The 13,733-nt window shown below is 36.9% G+C and overlaps 2 protein-coding genes across 3 annotated transcripts; one reads left to right on the forward strand and one right to left on the reverse strand.

Moving 5' to 3' along the window:
- Positions 1–42: 42 nt before the first annotated feature.
- On the reverse strand, positions 43–4,536 carry nsmce2 (NSE2 (MMS21) homolog, SMC5-SMC6 complex SUMO ligase). Of its 2 annotated transcripts, none has more exons than XM_082149923.1 (7): positions 4,455–4,536; positions 2,637–2,771; positions 1,847–1,959; positions 1,611–1,764; positions 1,412–1,506; positions 1,160–1,266; positions 43–354 (listed from the first exon to the last, which is right to left on the reverse strand). In XM_082149923.1, exons 1-7 carry the CDS (start codon positions 4,474–4,476, stop codon positions 243–245), a joined length of 738 nt encoding a protein of 245 aa, XP_082006049.1. In that variant the 5' UTR covers positions 4,477–4,536; the 3' UTR covers positions 43–242. The 2 variants fall into 2 exon arrangements, with proteins under 2 accessions (XP_082006049.1, XP_082006050.1); XM_082149924.1 differs by lacking the exon at positions 4,455–4,536 and adding an exon at positions 3,271–3,424.
- On the forward strand, positions 3,588–12,733 carry derl1 (derlin 1). The gene is made up of 8 exons (XM_082149922.1): positions 3,588–3,895; positions 6,744–6,855; positions 8,967–9,031; positions 9,321–9,347; positions 10,307–10,402; positions 10,498–10,550; positions 10,678–10,788; positions 10,965–12,733. Exons 1-8 carry the CDS (start codon positions 3,743–3,745, stop codon positions 11,119–11,121), a joined length of 774 nt encoding a protein of 257 aa, XP_082006048.1. The 5' UTR covers positions 3,588–3,742; the 3' UTR covers positions 11,122–12,733.
- The last annotated feature ends 1,000 nt before the right edge of the window (positions 12,734–13,733 follow it).

Genomic DNA, 13,733 nt, shown 5'->3' on the forward strand with positions numbered 1-13,733 from the left:
AGGTAATCTGTGGTTTGACAGTGAGGCAATATGAGAAGGAACAAATATTAATTGTTTATTAAAAAAAAGTAAGCATAGTGCGTTTATATTTGTATTACAAACATGAACTTCAAATGTGTTATATATTAACTATAACACAAACCATATTTTACAAAAAAAGCCTCCAGTTCTAGATTTAAATTTTCAGGCAAACCATTTTAAACAGAACAACTAGGAACATCTGCGGGACTGATTTAGTCCGATTAAGTTTTTTTGCTCTGTCTCTTGTGGTTCTGGATCATTCTCTTCATAACCAAGTCCAACTCGAGGTCCGACTGCTGAACATCTGTGTTATCACAGCCAACCTTTGGACAGCTGTGAAAAATTACAGAAAAGTGGGTAACAGTGGCTGATTTATACACTACTGTTCAAGGTTTGGAGTCAGTAAGATTTCATTTCTAAACTTTCATTTAGCAAGGATACATTCAATTGCTCAAAAGTGTGAGTTAAAGACTTTACATTTTACACTTTTACAAATTTATAGGCTATATAAAATAAATGCTAGGGGTGTAACGATACACGTATTCGTATTGAACCTTTCGGTTCGGTATGCAGTACAACCTTCAAAGATTACCCCCATTTTTAAAACTAAAAGTTTCAAGATGTAGGAAAACTCACACTTATTTAAAAATCTAATTTCTTTTAGTAAATATATATTTTAAAAATCAAGGACATTTCTCTGCCATTTCTTCCTTTTTGCTGTATCGAAAACGCACCGAACCGTGACATCACTGTGTCGTATCGAACCGAACTGTGAATTTTGTGAACCATTACACCCTTATTAATAAATGCTGTTTTCAATTTTAAAAAAATCCAAGACATTTTCAACAAAACTATTGAGCAGCTCAACGTGTTTCTTGAGCACCAAATTAGCATATTATAATGATTTCTGAAGAATAAATTCATTAAAAAAGAAACTTGTTTTTTTTCATTTCTTTTTCCAGAAATATTCAAAAATCTTACCAACCCCAACATTTTGAATGATAGTGCCAGTGTATTAAGTGTAATTTTTTGCAATTAAAGTTTACATTGACACTGGCTGTTGGCAGGATATGGAAATGAATTAACTGTATACTTATTTGGGACAAGGTAAAGACAGAACTGAGCAGTGGCTACATACCGAAATGTCTTCTTGTTTTTGTGCTTGACCTTAATCATTTCAAGTACAGCCCCTTGGTCATAGTAATGATTGCATATCTTGTTTTTCATTGGATTGACCATCTCAACCTGTCAGAACAAGATTAGGTCAAATAACATTTCTGTAAGTTTATTATTCATGCAATACAAATAATACACAAAAACACCTCCACAAATGTGAACTTTTAACTCAAGAGCCATAACATCTTGTGCACTTGATCAAGTGAATGTTTACCTGGGTGAGAGGGCAGATGAAGTTTGTCTGGCTCTGTGTAACAGCAATGTCCTCATCCAGTTCCTCCCCTTCGTTCTCATCTGCAGTTTGACCAGCTGCATATGCATATACATATATGTACAAATATACATTGAGGAATGGCATCACTTATGACACGTTTTTTTGTGAATGCTGTGCTGCAAGAAGTGTTGTGTCCCACCTTGCATGGCATATTTCCTGACACTGTCTTTGAAGGCAACCACTTTGCTGTGCCTCTGCAGGTCTGCGTCTGAAACTCCAGACATTAACTCAGTGAAACGGCCCTTTACAGAGTCTCTCAGATGAACCATGGCCTCCGGAGGTTCTTGTCTGACCTGCAGAACATATGAGAGAAAGCAAGGGTGGCTCAGTGGGTGACTTGACAAAGACTTTGTGTCAATAGTCAGCAAGACAAACCTGGGCAGTCATCTCATCAACAGACTCCACAAAACAATTGATTTCTCTGTCCAGTCTGGAACACTCCAGAATCATGTCCTCCAGTTTCTTTAGAGCTGAACTATTATCCATACCTGAAATTCAATAAAAAGGTACATTTTGAAAAGTATGTCTGAAAAACAAATGATAATATTTGGGACAAAGATAAATGTATGCATCATATTAAGACATATATAATAGGCAAAAATAGATTAATCAGGCTTACGCAACTTGTGGATATTATCTAAAATCAGGGATTTACGCTACCGTTCAACAGTTTTTTTTGTTTCTGAAAGAGGCCTCTTATGTTCACCAAGGCTGCATTTATTAGACTAAAAACACAGTAAAAACTGCAATACTGTGAAATATATATAAAAAAATATATATTTGAATATACTTTACATTTATTTATTAATTCCTGTGAAAGCAAAGCTTTTCAGATTTTCTGAATCATTACTCAAGTCTTCAGTGTCACATGATCTTTCAGAAATCACAGTAATATGCTGATTTGGTGCTCAAGAACCATTATTAATGTTACAATGTTCACATAGATAATATTCTTTTGAACTTTGTATTTATCAAAGAATCCTGATCTTTTTATCATGGTTTTCACAAAAATATTAAGCAGCAGAACGGTTTTTAACATTATAAAGTTCTTTACTGCAATTTTGATCAATTGTATGTATCCATGCCGAACAAAAAATGACTTGCTAATATATTGCTGTTGAGTGTTGATGTAAAAATACGGTTTAATTGTAGATTGGCTGCTCACCTTGTGCTTCGACTATTCCCAGCGCAACGTCTGATATCATGTCCATACAAGCTCCAATATCTGTTTGACATGACTTCAGAGTGGATACAGTGGACTGTACTGAGCTCAGAGACATCTCTAGAAGGCATGGGACTGCTGGAAAAGAAACAAACACAAATTCAACCCACAAACACACGTGCAGCTTTATCATTCACTTTCACCTACTTTGACAAAAGCGCACTGGAATGAACATTAAAAATCGATAGTGCACCAAAACATTTAATTTCTCCAGTTCTTTGAACCTGTATGACTTTCTTTTTTAAATGGAACATAAAAGTGATGACGGACAGAATGACAGCTTTTTAGTCATCACCATTCTTATTTTTTTTTACATGGAAAAATGTAAGTGAATGAGGCTGGCAGTCCCAAACATTCTGCCGAACATGTTTTGTAAAACATCAGAGAAAAATAAAGTCATACAGGTTTAGCACAACATGATGAGTTAAATAATGGCATTATTTGTATTCTTTAGTCAACTCTTTGACAAAACTTATTAGCAACTTATTGACCTAAGTGGTAATAGCATTTTGACACATTAAAATGACTTATCTGCGATATTTATACAAACATAATTTTAAAAAAACCTTCGCTTTACCAAAAGTAGCGCCACTAGTCGTTTCCGGTTTCAAAACGCTTTGAATGACACGTCAATATAAAAGACTTCCAACGATTTTATAATCATAACGTATTCTTAAAATACCCACTACGTTGCACATAATTGTGACATAATTTGTAACCCCCCAAAAAAACTAAATCGCTGACAAAACGCTACATTTTCAAATATCAGCATTTTTTCGACTTCGTATAAAGTCCATATTTCTTTGCGTGACTGTTAATTTGACAGTCAAATTGAACGGAAATTCGCAACAAGGACGCGTCTGTGCGCGGCCACGTCATGTAAACTAAACGGGGAAGGAGTTGCGTACACCAGGGTAACCAAAATAGGAGACTGAAACAGCATTTCTGCGTTGTGATCACAGTTTCGTTTGTTGCACCTGCTCGTTTTCCAAACCTGCATCGGCGGGTAACCGACAGAGAATCTACAGGCTCTTAAATCATATGGCAAGATGTCAGATATCGGGGACTGGTTTAAAAACATCCCTTTCATCACCCGTTACTGGTTTGCTGGCTCAATTGCTGTGCCGCTAATAGGAAAGCTGGGATTAATCGGTCCTATGTATCTTGTGTTATGGCCGGAGGCATTCTTTCATAAATTCCAGGTAAGTTTAGATTAAACTAAATAGTAACTTACAGAAACTTTAGACAATATCAGCGATGACAAGGCCTTGTAACGTTAGGCCTCATCAGAAGTAACGTTACACAGATGCCCACACATGGGCTACAGTGCTGTAGTAAGCGGTTGTTGTTGATGAGATAGACATATTATGTCTATGGTTGATGATGCTGATTATGATTGACGTTTTGATTAGCATAATGCTGTCTATAAAGTCTGGTTGCGTAGACACTATTCATGATAGCCAGAATTACATGTTTTTGTGTTATAATATTTAGTTGTACATTAGGTAGCTTGCATGTTAGACATTAAAAGTTGTCGAAACCAATAGTTCATGCGATGTTTAACGATAATGCAGAATAAGAATCGTAAAAGATGGCAAAACCGTAACACATGTCGGGGCAATATCATGTGCATCGACAATATTCTAACATATTTAATCCCTCCCTCCATCTGTCAAGTCACCATTCAAATTGTTATACTGGCGCTATGTTATAAGGTTGAAAGGCAGAAAACGCAGTTTGATTTAAAAGTTGCGCACTTACAGAAAAGCAAAAACCGTAACATTGAACGCGTCCCAGCCTGATCTGTGCTCAACCAATGACAGCTGAATACGCGTCTGCAGACTACTTCCGGGACATTAAGACTGCTAAATTATTCTTTCTTTGAAAAGCCCTTCTTCTTACTTTGATGCCAAAAAAAAAAAAAAAAAAAACATTGTTTACTATATCAGAAAATATTTGAGTTTTTTTACTTTGAAAATGATATAAATAATAGTATATCTATTTTCCACGTTGTGGAGGTCGGCTTTTCTAATGTCTAATTCTAACAGTATGTCTAAACTGTAAAATATTAAGCTTTTTTAAATATGTAAAAATATGTAATTAATCATGGTCGCTCGTTAATCATTAGAAATATAATATTTATTGTTTTCGCTGCCAGTTATTTCCACCAGGTGGCGGAAAGCTATTTGTTTGTGGGCCAAAAGAGTAAAACAATGTGATGGGTGTTTGTAAGAATGGGGTCTATGGAAAAGTTTAGAGTAAAACAGTGGAATAAATAAAATCGTAATTAAAATAATTTCATGAAAGACATATTTAATTAAAATGTACAATTAAATACTAGGCTACATTTAACAGTGCAGTATTATAGTGAGTAGGAAAAAACGTCATTTTATATATATATATATATATATATATATATATATTTAAAATATATATTTTTTTTTGACACTTTACATTGACACTGCCTGCCAACAGCCAGTGTCAATGTAAACTTGAATTGAAAAAAAATACACTTAATACACTGGCACTATCATTCAAAATGTTTGGGTTGGTAAGATTTTTGGGGTTGGTAATCTTTTTTTATTTTTTATCCTAAATATTTTCCAAATAATATTTCACACAATTATAATCTTAATTTTTCACCGTATAAATGAGATCTTTATGCATGAAAATGATAGCTGTCTTATGCATTTTAGGATGGGGATCCATTATGAGGGTCTATGGAATCTAAAAGATCATGCAAATTGCAAACTGTGTTGCAGGATAATGCACCATTCCCCTAAAAGTCATTTTATATTGTGGAAACCCACACTACACTATCTAGTAATTTTTGTGGCATTTAGCATATGTCACGTCTCTATGTCCTTAACAATGAGTTTTTACTGTCAGTTGTTGGCTAATGTAGCTTGTAAATGGCACAAATATTGCTTTTAGTATGTTTCCTATGACACCTTTTTTTGTGAGTGACGCACCTGAAATCCAGGCACCTCTGCTAATGGCTAATTAACCTCTGTTTAATTTTTGTAGCTGCAATTTTAGTTGGAATTTAGGTACGTAGACATAGAGGTCCTATGCATATGGTGTTTCTGTGCAGATATAGGCACAATAGAGTGAGGAATAACACAGGATAGTACAGATAAGTTTTAAAGAGTGTATATTGCCAAGCTAAGGGCAACACAAAGCTTTCTGTCAAAGTGAACCAGTGCTCACATTGGCACATTTGTCTTGTGAAGGAGCCATTTAGGCCAAATAAACCTCTTCCCGTCCTCTCGCAGCATACCAATCCTGCTGTGCTTTTTAACCCACTTTCTCTGCGCTGCAGTGCACAGAGGTCACCTCTCCACACAAGCGAGCTGGCGTGATTTATGCTGCAGTGCGCGATGGGGCCGCTGGACTGCCTGGCTACCGCAGAGCCAACATCAAAGCATTGCTGCTCAGCGGATTCACAGTGCCCCAGACCCAAAAACCCTGCTAGCTCAGAGTTTCTGTGTGTGCCGGAGGGAGGAGCGAAAGCACTAGGAGTGAGGGAGGGAGGGATACAGGGAAAGGGAGGAGGACGTGACAGCCGGAGACTATAGAGAGGGATAAAGTGTGCATGTGCATGTTGAGAGAAAATTAAACACCAGAGAGTTTTTAATAAAAAAATGTGCAGGGTTGTGTGTTTGTTGTTTACTATACTAACCCAGTTTTCCTAGACTGGGAATTACAGAATAGTTCTTGATAATAGACCGGATGAGTGTGTGTTCCTCTCAGAGCGTGATGTCTGGTGTAATAGCTGCAATCATGCTCAGGCACATGGATAGGGAATCAAATCTGCAGTGCAAGCATGGATGCCACTTTTATCATAAAATAGGCAGTGCTTACAAATTGTGACTACTCAGTGCCTGTTGGTTTTCTATACCTCTACTGCAGTTTACGTGTCTTACGTCTGTCTTTATTATGTCTGATGACTACCTTGATACATCTGTTTTAATAGGCCAGAATCCTAGGGCCATGTCCAACGGTGATCTGCGTCAAGTCACTAATCATTTTTCTGTGCTCTCTCAACAGATATGGAGACCATTATCTGCAACGTTGTATTTCCCAGTTGGCCCAGGGACAGGTTTTCTCTACTTGGTTAATTTGTATTTTCTCTACCAGTACTCCTCGAGGCTTGAATCAGGTAGCTTCTATGTCCCTAAATACATTAAACCTATTTTGATAAGAATAGCGTCTGACTGGACTGAAAAGTGCACATAGTATTTTTTGTTGAAGTTGCGCTGGTCGATACAGCAGTCATCTTAAAGGGATGTTTCGGAGTAAAATCAACTTAGGGTTGATTTTACCCCCCCCCCCCAGAAGCCTTTTTTCCCTTGGTCGAACATTATTAAAGTTAGAGCTTATTTAGAGAAATCAGCCGAATTACTTAGTGCAGGCGCTAATGGATCCAAGGTTGTATCTTGTAAATTACCCCACTAATAATGCCCAGAATGGTACTAAACTTCTACAGTAGTACAAATAGGTTCTGTACTCATAAAACGAGGCATTGGAAAGTTTGTAAGTACATCAGGAGTTTATTTAAATAACACTTACTTGATGGCTTATGCTACCGCTAAACCGGATGTCGAGGTCACTTCCGTGATTTGGGAAAAGCCAGTAAAAGTCCTTGGTAAAACTCACAAGTGTAAGGGAAAAGCTAGTGAATTTATAAAAAAAATTCCGAAGTGTTGACAACTTAAGGCCAATTTATACTTCTGCGTCGGGTGCGCGTAGAAGGTACGGCGTAGCATACGCATTGACGTGTACCATACGTCGTACCCTTCGCCGTACCCTGACGCGCACCTCCTCAAAAATTTAACTAGACCGCAAGATCTGTGATTGGTCGGCTGGATAGCATCGCGTTTCCTCCTACCCATTTCCGGAATGATCTTCTGCACTCTGCACCGCCCGCCCGCCATTTTTAAATTCCGAAGATCAGTGAAGAGCCATGGAAATAGACCAAGTGACCGAGAGATTGCTGGAAGAAGTGTGGAAATACAGCCATCTGTATGACTCCTTCAGTCGCCATTGCTCGTAGAAACCTAAACTCAAAACAGCCGCGAGGAATGTAAACACAGTGGAACTGGAACATTAAAACCCACCCGCGCCAACTAGCGTTTCGGCGGTGTAACTGCAGAGCAACACAGACATTCGCAGAAGTATAAATGCTCACGACGGCGTCGCCTACGTGCGTAGCCTACGACGTACACTACGGCGTACACTCGACGCAGAAGTATAAATTGGCCTTTAGTGTTAACTAATAATTGTAAACTATTATAATAAACTGGTAATACCAACAAAATATTGGTGCATTCCTGGAACTGGGCTTTGTTACACATTACACTACATCCTTATGCATCACTTTCTGCCAGGACTTTTACGGGCTTTTCCCAAATCACTGAAGTGACCTCGCACTGAAAAAAAGCTTCTGGGGGGGGGGTGTTTGGCTCGAGGTCATGGTGCAAAGGACCCTAATTTGATTTTACTCCGAACCATCCCTTTAACTGCAGTTATGTCGTCTGCTGCTTTAAATGCTCAAGCTCTTTAAAGTTGGATGGATTCTGATTGTCAGTAAATGTTTTGTAAATGCTGAAAAAATTGTTCTCATAGTGATTACAAAAATAGTTTCTCTATCTCATTATTGTAATAGATGTGGTGTGGACTTTCTGTTCTCATAGAATTAGTACAATTATTAAAACTAGTTAAAATTATAGTTATCACCCTTTAAGTCCCATTCACACCAAGGTCGGATAGCTATATATTATTATAATGTTATAATCAATTGATGTGGAAGCTGATATAGTTATTATTATAGTTATCTTTATAGTTATCGTTCTTGGTGTGAACAGCCTTTTTATACCGATTCCTTGTGGCGTGGATGCAAAGTCACACAAAAGTTTTCACTTAACTGATGCCGTTGTAAAAATGCTCTAATCACTGTCATGATTAATTACATGTCCAATAATTGGGGGATTACCAAAATAAAGGAATAAAGGAAAGATTTTTTATTTGGTCATGGGATTTCAAAATGGCGCCCCCCTTGTGGTGACCCGCTCCAAGTCAAATAAAATGGCTTTAATTAGGCTTCTGATATGACTGCAGTCTTCATGTTCAATTCATTTTAAATATAGTTTTCAGTTATATTATGTTTATGTGTAAAACTGGAAAAAGGATTGAGTACACCTTTAATGAGAGTAAATGAAATGATGAGAAGTGACATTCCATACTAATCATCATCTCTTCTCCCTTTCACAGGAGCTTTTGATGGAAGGCCAGCAGACTACATGTTCATGCTTCTTTTCAACTGGATTTGCATTGTTGTATCCTTTCTGCCATGTACACACTATACAGTTATATTTTAAAAGAATAAACGGGTCATTCAGTGCAGCACAAATATTATTCAATGTCATCAAATGATTTGCATCTGTGAAGCGCATACATACATCACTGTAAATGAGTTCAGTCAGTGAAAGAGTCATGCTGAATTCAGCATTTTAGTATATTGCATTAAATGATTTAATATTCTCTAAGGTGTTTTTTAACTTCCACACAGCAAGCAAAAGCTTTTCTTGGAAGCATGTGCATTTCCCTTTAACATTTGTAATTCAGATAACAGGCCTAATGATGGACATGCAGGTTAGTATGCTTTTTTCCCCCCTTTACCCGTGTAAAGTTTTGATACCTTTAAATTTGAACTATTTTATTATATTATATCAGTTAAAGGTTGATATAAATCACAGAAGCTAACACTGTAGACTTGCTGTAACATCATGGAAATTTCATGCTAGTAATTAAAATAAAGAAAATAAAAAATCTTATTTGATTCTGAGTATAATAATATATTTTTTAAAGCATATTTTTAGTATGTACTACCATTCAAAAGTTTGGGGTTAGTAAGATTTGAAATTTCTTATGCTCACCAAGGCTGTGTTTATTTGATCAAAAATACAGTAATATTATTACAATTTAAAATCTCTGTTTTCTATTGCATGTATTGTAAAATGTAATTTATTACTGTGATGGCAAAGCTGAATTTTCAGCATCATTACTCCAGTCTCCAGTCTTAAGATCTGTATTAAACTATGGCCATATGTTTCTTATAGCGAAACAAGATTTGTAGATTTGGAGCTGTCAGTTATGAAAGAAAATGTAAAAAATGCCCCCTATTTTTTATTTATTTTTTATTTAACCATTATTTTTACAGGCAAGTCATTAAGAACAAGTTCTTATTTACAATGGCGGCCTGACACGGCCCTTACATAATCTTTTAATCATTAAATTGCCTAAAAAGCAAACAACTTATATTGATTAAATAGTCATTAAATTAATACATTTAAAAATGTTTTTGTCTTTCTAAAAATGTGCTTCATTATCGAACGACAACCTTTCGTGATCTATCACCATTATTCTGCACTCCTGGAATTCGCAGTTAATTAAGCTTTTTAATGTAACGTATTAGTTATTTAAGGGACCGTTGCATGACAGTTAAAAGCATCTTTTATCTATGCTGTGTGAGAGAAATTCCATTATGTTGTTTTAATTTTTAATTTCCCTATTTATTTGATCATGAATATCGTGTTGCTTGTATCTTGCAGCTCCTGATGATCCCTTTGATCATGTCTGTTCTGTATGTCTGGGCTCAGCTAAATCGCGACACGGTTGTATCTTTCTGGTTCGGAACCAGATTCAAGGTATTCAATACATTACTATAGTATGTTTTATATGAAATGCTGATGTGTGTTTTAATGCTCCACACTAAAACCTGTTAATTTTCACACTAACACAGGCTTGTTATCTCCCTTGGGTAATTTTGGGATTCAACTATATCATCGGTGGCTCGTAAGAATCTTTTCTCCCCACACAGATGATTAAATATTACAGTAATTTGATGTAGATGCTGCATAACAATGAGTCATCACAGTGGCATAATAATTATTGTAACAATATCCTTTTTTTTTTCCTTCAGTGTTGTCAATGAGCTGATTGGGAACTTGGTTGGCCACCTTTACTTCTTTCTGATGTTCAAATACCCCATGGACCTGGGTGGCAGGTCCTTCTTGTCCACCCCGCAGTTCCTGTGAGTTTATTGGCGGCACAGCTGGCCTCAATTTCCCATTTTGAGTCAAGCAATGCTGGTGTCTGATTATTAAATATTTAATTTATGAATCCATAGCTGAATGAAAGTGATGTGTTGAAAAGCCTCTTATGGTGCTTTATTGTCATATTCTTCCTATCATTTCCTTTTTCCCTCAGATACCAGATGTTCCCAAATCGACGAGGAGGGGTGTCTGGATTCGGCGTTCCTCCGAGCAGGAGACCTTTACCCCAAGAGCAGGCAGGAGGAGGAGGCGGCGGAGGTGGTGGTGGTCGCCATAACTGGGGTCAAGGCTTTCGTCTGGGGGACGACTAAAGCCTTTGACTATTGCGTCAATGGATAAATACAGAAACTTCTACCATCAATGCTGCAGAATATGGATTTGATATGTTTTGGGGTTCATTTGTGTTGCTTTTCTTCTGACCCGCAAAGGAAAAGTGACGGGGACTCTTTCCCAGCGTTACATTGTCCTCTTACTCTCGATGTCATATCACACTGTTATTGAGTTTCACAGTGTGTACAGAAACTCTGCAAAAATATGTGCTGTAGCAGAGTTGGTGAAATTGTAGGAAATTCAGGGGACTCTGATTGTGTTTCCCATATTATGACAACATCATTCAACATATGCAGGCTTCATGTTACTTGCTCAGTCAAATGTAGCCGATTAATTTCTCTATGGACTGTTCAGTGTCGATTGTCTGTTAGCATGATTGTTTAGGAATGGCCATGGATTTTATATCAAATGTTTTTTTTTTGTTTTTTTTTAAATAACCTCATTTGTCAATTTATTAGGTTAAATTTATTGTAATGTTTCTTAAGCATTGCTTATGCTTTGCATTTGTCAATTAACTGAATTACCAATCAGAATCTGAACATGCAGATGAAAGTGCTGTGCATATTTCAGTCTGTTTGTTATATACATTCAGATCCATATTTCCATCTGTTTTATACATTTAGATGCCAGCCTTGAGTAGTTTATCAATCCATTAAAAGTAAAACTGCCATCCATGCCTTTTTCACACATTACTGATGATCAAACCAAGTTAAGTTATCCTGTGATACCTACGTTTTATTATTATTTGTATACTAGGCTTTCAGTACTATCATATTTGATTTAGTATGCACTAAACACGTTGGTTTAATATTATAATGTCCCTCAACACATTGTTTTGATAAAGGTGCTTTACAAAATCCAGACACCTTTGTGTGCATATGGTATATAATGGTGTGATAGTCACATTCAAATTATATATGGTGATTTTGCCAAAAATCCTTGTCAAATAAAATTTACTACTGTTCTAATCTACAAGCTTTACTAAAATGTCAATTCAGTTTACATTTTTTAGTGCTTCAATTATTGCCATTTCATTGAGTGCATTTTTGATTACTGATGCTAAAAGTATACAGCAACTGTGCTCAATATTTGAGTACATTGATTTCAGTGTCTTGAGGGACAAACTCAGGATACAGGCGCCTTAAAGTTGCATTTAAAATTTGCAGCACCCTGAATGGAAACTTAATGTAAGAAAATAAGCAGCTCCCGAAGAAATGTAGCGGGGTTTTTTGTTAGTTTGTTTTTAAAAATTTTACTTTGGCAATGCTACCGTTGTGTAAACAATGAAACTCAGAACAGGCTTTCAATCATTTGTTTTATTGAATTACAGCAGACTGGTTCTTATAAAGAGCAAGCAGGATTCTTGGTAGCAGTACAGTATTCCTGATACATGTCTGAACATGACACTAAAAGCAGCAGCAGGAAAAAGAAATACACTTAAGCGAGCTGAAAGCAGTTCACAGCTGAGTAGTGGGAAATGGAACTATGCCTTGAATACCAGGAAAAGCCAACATGATAAGTATAATTTTGCAGTTACTGTAATATTGCCAAAAAATTAGCCTATGACTACAAATAAACATGTGCTGTGCATCACTGTATTGTATTGATTTCGATTTTGATTATGTCCACCATGTGGCTCTGTCCCCTTGGCGATAAGGTACAGTATGAGAGTGCAGGCAATGTGTTTATGGTCCAAAGAAAAGTCCATAATATCACCTCGTTTTCTGGAATGAGATGGTTTTTATTGAAGCACCGCGTGTGTGTGTGTGTGTGTGTGTGTGTGTGTGTGTGTGTGTGTGTGTGTGTGTGTGTGTGTGTGTGTGTGTGTGTGTGTGTGTGTGTGTGTGTGTGTGTGTGTGTGTGTGTGTGTGTGTGTGTGTGTGTGTGTGTGTCCACTTGAAATGTTAAGTGCCATCGTGAACCACATTGTGTTCTATAACAGCTTCACCAGCAGGTGGGTTGATTTTCTGTCCTCACAAAAATGATTGAACATTCCATTATAAGGGTCAAAGGAAATGTCTTGGGACTCCTATTATAAATGTAACAAAAGTCTCATCTTCAAAAAATTTTACAAATCTGTTGAAGTACAGAAAAAAATATTTACAAGGGCCCTTTTAAAAAACAAACACATAATAACAACAAAGCAGTCAAACTTTGGCACTCCATGGTCACTCTCCGGACAGTGTTTCACAGATGCTCCCATTCCATCTTGTCTCTGATAACCTCAGAGTCCAGATATGAGATCATTGGTTCCATACACGACGACAAAGGTCATTCCTTAATCATCAGGCCCATGTAGTTTAGTCATAGCAGCCTGTTTTCTTCTGCAACAGAACAAGCAACAAATGCCACTTGACTCACATAAATTATGGATGGAGGCTTGAAAGAAAAACGAAAATTGACACTGCCCCCTTCCCAACTAACACAAAATTTGGGCTCTGCTCAATGCTAAGCTGTTTTTCTAAAGGCTAAATTATAGACTGCCGACATCCTGAGTGTCTTACAGCCACATCTGCTGCATTATCACGAGAAACCGCTATTACTCTGTGAAAGCAACTGTCTTGCTCCTCCATTCAAAACATCAACCAGCTAG

This window comes from Leuciscus leuciscus, assembly GCF_965113295.1.
Source record: "Leuciscus leuciscus genome assembly, chromosome: 20".
Lineage (NCBI taxonomy): Eukaryota > Metazoa > Chordata > Actinopteri > Cypriniformes > Leuciscidae > Leuciscus > Leuciscus leuciscus.